The sequence below is a fragment of the Nansenia antarctica genome (assembly GCF_963989245.1).
Source record: "Nansenia antarctica genome assembly, chromosome: 9".
NCBI lineage: Eukaryota > Metazoa > Chordata > Actinopteri > Argentiniformes > Microstomatidae > Nansenia > Nansenia antarctica.
This window is the reverse complement of record NC_137679.1, coordinates 35713954-35719367: the sequence shown is the minus strand read 5'-3', so window position 1 is coordinate 35719367 and position 5414 is coordinate 35713954. Positions and strand designations below refer to the sequence as shown.

Below are 5414 nucleotides of genomic sequence, written 5' to 3'. Positions count from 1 at the left end.
ATCAGATCACCATCTGAACAACAAATAGATTTCGGAACTGCAAAAGCCAACACGCTACAATTGACACAATCCTATATATTTGCCATCATAAATATGTGTACTTTGTTTTTCTTTTAAAAAATATATTAAAATCCGAATATACAGTATATATATGTCAAATAATGTACATTTGCTGTCATCGGTCACATATATAAAAAGGAAAGATAGACATTTGTCTCTGTGCAGTATCCTTCAAGACACACTGAAAACACAGACTAGATTGTCTTGTGTTTTCATCTCTCCACTTCTTCCCTTTCTTAAGTCACAGATCAGAACACAAAAGAACACGAAGATCATAGTCTACCAACAGATTGGAGACTCAGGGCTCTGTTCAAAACTGGTGATCAGGTTTCACTTATGGTTCATGTCCCAAATATGAGTCTGTTTGCAAAGTATGAAAACATACAGTATGCAATTGAGTTTCTTTTTTTGTCTCACATTGTGCCAACATGTCATTGAGTTAGGGATAAATGAATAAAAAAGAAGCATTCTTTGCAGCTTTCTGTGCGCTTGGCTCCCAGAATTCCTAGCTTACCTCTGGCACTGCTCTGGGGTACAGAATCAGTCTTGCTCCTAGTGAATGAAAGAGGACTTTACGCTAAAGGGGTTATTTTGAAGTACCTTTCCAATCTCTGGCTTCTCTGAACTCCTCTCTCAGATCCTAAACTGCCTGGCTGTACAGTTTGTTGGTTAGCTCTAGATTGTGTATTATATGTGATGTAACTTGTTACCCTGTTGAGAGATGGTGTCTCGTAAAGCACAGTGGCTGTCAGCGCTTTGCGGCTGTGGAGCGCTTCAAGCAGGTCTATGTGTGTCTGGGCTCTGGGCCAGGGCTGCTGATCAGTGCTGAGACCTACACACACAGCTCTCAGCAGAGCAGTCTCCTCTCTCTCTCTCTCTCTCTCTCTCTCTCTCTCTCTCTCTCTCTCTCTCTCTCTCTCTCTCTCTCTCTCTCCCTCCCTCCCTCTTCCTCTTCCTCTCTCGTACACACACAGACAGAGATGGAGAGGAGTTCTGTCAGTATGAGAGTGGGTGACAGTGTACTGCTCTCTCTCTCTCTCTCTCTCTCTCTCTCTCTAAAGCTGCAGTGATATCGCAGGGACATATTGGCGAATGTTTTTTCTACATGTCGTCACGTTAGTTAGCTTAGCGAGGAAACGCAAGTGGTTTTAGAGGGTCTGATGGGCCTACAGGGAGACCTGACAGTTCATGTAGGTAGGGAGGGATAACCAGTTATTCGACAACAATGGCATTACTGATAGAACAATCAATGACATCAGAAATGAATAACCCCACAAAAAAAACACTGAATATATTCATTATAGAAATACATAGAAAAATATATATAGTCATCTGAATGCCCTTTGTACAGTTTTCAACATGAGTGTCAGAAAAAGCCTTCATGACAGTGCTGGGAGTGAATATTCTAACGGGTCGTGGGTCACTGATGGTGTCGTCTACGATAGCTGGTGGGCTTGGGGAAAGGTCCATGCCGGGGGAGGTAGAAATTGGAGGACGGGCTCATCGTAATACATGGAACGGAATGAGGAGTTTGATAGCATTCCTCAGTGCCATGCATTACAATGAGCCCGTCCTCTGATTTCTGCCTCCACCAACCTCCCCTGGTCCACGGTTAGTATGACTGCCCAGACACGGACGTCTGTCGTGTCATAAGAAACTCAGACTTAAGCTCAGACTTGACTGCACCAAAGTATTTAGGGAGATTCAAGAAAATGCTACACTTAAGTGCAAAAAATACAGGCGGGCAGCCGTTCACACATTGTTTAAGAATTGGACGGTGTCCTTGCATCACTCGTTTGTGAAGTCTTGAATTGTTTGTGAGTTGACTGTGTTGAAAGCAAGCATTGGTCCTGTATAGGTTTACTACAGAACCCATGGAGTTGTCAGTCAAGGTGTCTGGCCAAGTGACCTTTGACATTTTTCTGCTTTTAGAATTGTAACTGATGGTAATCTTGAACTGTAACCGTAAAAGGGAGTTTTATTTTTTATGGTCCAGAGCTCCTCGTTTTAAAGCCAGAGGAGGACTAAGATAAGTGTGTTTAGAGTCAATTAATATAAATCTTTAAAAGGCTTGGAGTAGTTAAACATCAGGTAATCCATGTAGTAAAAGTCATAGGCTCTCTGTCTCTCTGACGCATTGAGCTGTGCAAAGTATCTCTGGGTGATGTGTGTGGACGTTCTCTCTGTCTTGGGGTTCCTGTCTTTGAAATTGGGGAAGGTGAGGTTGCGCGGGGCGCCAGTCCTCAACAGGACGAATTTGGGCTCCTCCTCCATGTTCTCGAACTTGACGATGAAGTCGTAGTCGACCAAGCAGGGGCTGCAGAGTTGGCTAGCGGGCTCCCAGTGGATGTCCATGCCCACGGGCCTCTGCACGTCCAGCAGGTACTGCATGAACTCCTGGAAGGTCACCCCGCTGCCCGTCTTCAGGGCCGCCATCGAGGCGTTCACCCTGTACTTGGAGATGATGGGCTTCCCGAACACCGGGTGGTAGTACGTGTTGGGGCTCTCGAACTTGTCCCGGAAGGCTGACACCAGTCTCTCCAGGGGCTCGCGGACCGACAGGACCTTGGTGTAGGTCTCCAGGCGCCGGGTGATGCCCTGGCGGTCGAAGCTGTCCAGCCTCTTCAGGTGGTTTCCGTAGTGGACGGTGTCGTGCTTGATCTCGCGCGTGGACGACGCCTGGCCCGCCAGCACCATGAGGATCCTCTTCCAGTTGGAGCAGCCCGCCTTGGGCACCTCGCAGTACAGCAGCTTGTACTTGTCCTCCACGTAGATCCGGGACACGTGGTGGGGCGTGATGGTCCTGGAGATGCTGCCCTTGTACTTGGCGCACATGTCCTTCATGAGACGCCGCCTAGCCTCCTGGGTGTGGGACAGTCTGCGCCAGATCTCCGGAGGGAGAGTCCCGGAGGAGGAGGAGGAGGAGTGGGAGGAGGACGAGGGGGAGGCGTTATGGGGGGAGTGACCCACTGGGCTGGTCTTCAGCAGCTTCCTGTGGCGCTTGGTGATGCGCATGCCCTGCTCCCGTGAGCTGGGCGTGGCCGACTGTCTGGTCAACTCCAGAGGGAACGGCATGGGGGGTATGGGGCTGGATAAGGCCTCTACAGACAGCCGCTGATCCTGGCCTGGGCTGCTCCTCACACCATCAACATCCTGAGTGCACAGAGCCTGGGGAGGGAAACAGAACACACCAAGTTCAGACAAGGCAGGACAGTTAATACCTAGTTATCAAATGTATGCAGAATTAAGACGTGATGTTCATTAAGAAACTGCTCTGCCATTCAAACAGAAGCCCATTCATATCATAATATCAAAATGAACATATTCTCAGTGGTTGATTTGGCTTCATAACCAACACTTGGTTTGAAACTTTAATGAAAAAACAGAAACACATTTTGAACATTTCTCTAAGGTGATTTCGGCAGTAGCTGGATTCACCACTTGGTGGCGCCATTCCATCACTGTACAGTATTTTGTCCAACTGGCAGCTGAAATGTCACACACCGCCAATGACTCCAGTCAACCACCAATAAACTCAGCTCTAATGTCATATAAATGTCTTATAAACACTTAATGGGGAATCTAAATTAGAATCATCTAATGCCTGGCTGCCATAGGAAGATTCCCACAGCCATCATGCATTCTGACATTTTATTTCAAACCAAAGTCATTATAGTGCCATAAAGCCAATGGACTGGATGTATAATCCTAATTTGACAATGAGTAAGATGATAACACCATTATAAATCTTGGTTCATCTCTTTCTGACTGCCCAGAGATTCTGCCATATCCCATGACGCATCTCCACGGGGGAGAGGGTGTGGTTCCGTGCCTTGTATCATGCTGGGCGAAGGCGAGCGGAAACGGAGCGTAACGTGCTATAACGGGCGCGTCAGACGCCCACACGCGAGACTCAAACTAATGTAAGGCTCTCATCCCCTATTGACGACTGCGGAGGAGATGAGAGCAATTCGAGGTCACAGGAGAAGCGGGAGGAAGCGTGCCTGACATAGCAACCAGCCCTGGGCTCCGCTCCCCTGCAGCCTCCCACCAAGACCACCCCCGAGCAACAGCCTGAGAACCGTCGCTCTGCTTCTCTCTCTCTCTCGCGGGGGCTGCAGAGGACTAGGCCACTCATGGTTGACAGGAGGGAGGTCAGCTATCTTCTGTACACAGATGCTATCGGCCTCGGAGAGCAACTGGACTGCCACTCAGATTGTAATGGATACAAAATTAGACTCTCTCTCTCTCTCACTCTCTCTGTCTCTCTCTCACCTCTCTCTGTCTCTCCTTTCTCTCTCTATATGGGAGGCTGGGGAGTAAATACGTACCTCTCTGGACTGCTGAGGAGAGTCTAGCAGCTTCCCGCCTGGGAGGAGAGAGAGAGAGAGAGAGAGAGAGAGAGAGAGAGAGAGAGAGAGAGAGAGAGAACAAGAGAGAGAACGAGAGAGTGAGAGAGGGAGAGAGTTGAGAAAATAAGCAAATGAGACAACATGTTTTGTTAGCCCTGCTCGTTGAAGCGAGCGAGCCATTTTGATGCATCAGAAACCCAATATTTTTTCGAGCATTGAATTCCTGCTGTAATAGACAGTGGGGGCTAATGCTGAGTCCTCTGGCAGCGTGTCTGCACACACCAACTATCACACAGGGGTTAGACAGACGGGCAGCTCCAATTACATAATGAGGCTCCAGCACCATGAAAAGTTGGTTAAATGAGTTGTGGCCCCGGTAGTGGGGGAGAGAGAGAGAGAGAGCAATGGGGAGTGAACTATTTCGCTCGTTTGTTTTTCATCGCCCCCGGGCAGCCAAATAGATGTCTGTGTCGCGGCAGACAAGGAGAGCGGCTGAGGGGCAGGTGGCGTGCGTTATTGGCAGATGTGAGGCAGCGAGACAGGCGATGTGTTTAGTGTGTCGTTTCCTGCTGGACATCTCCTTTTTCCAGGGCTCCCCCCCCCTCCACACATGCCCCCCCCCCCCCACCCCAAGCCCCCCCCCCCCCCCCCCTCCCCCAGCTGATGTGTAATCAGGCCGACAGCTCGGAGCACGTCTGCATTGGTAGCTGATGGGCGAGCGCAGACACCTCTGCCTGAGTGGCCTGTCACTTCCAATCTGAGCATGGGAGTGATAGGAACCTGCAGAGAGTGGGGAGGGGTGGGGAACCGGAAGGTGGAGGGGGCGAGGTGGGGGGGGTCACCCAGATGCGGGCCTCGGCCCTCCCTAAGTGATGAGATCTACAGGCCCCTGTCTCACATCTCTAAGCACATCTCCATGGCAGGGTAGTGGACGGCCTGATACAATGTTGTTTTAAACGGGGTATGCACTGGAGAGGGCTTGTCTCACTGTCTGGGTTTCTC

At 49.6% G+C, this 5414-nt stretch overlaps 1 protein-coding gene across 1 annotated transcript in view; it reads right to left on the bottom strand.

The window, feature by feature from the left end:
* Positions 1-2109: 2109 nt before the first annotated feature.
* The window catches only part of chst8 (carbohydrate (N-acetylgalactosamine 4-0) sulfotransferase 8), a gene marked incomplete at both ends in the record, with an annotated part of 5569 nt that continues 2264 nt past the window's right edge, over positions 2110-5414 (bottom strand). Inside the window, one exon of the mRNA XM_080539726.1 lies at positions 2110-3228. Coding sequence (XP_080395852.1) covers positions 2110-3228 — 1119 coding nt within the window. The remainder of the gene's footprint in view (positions 3229-5414) is intronic.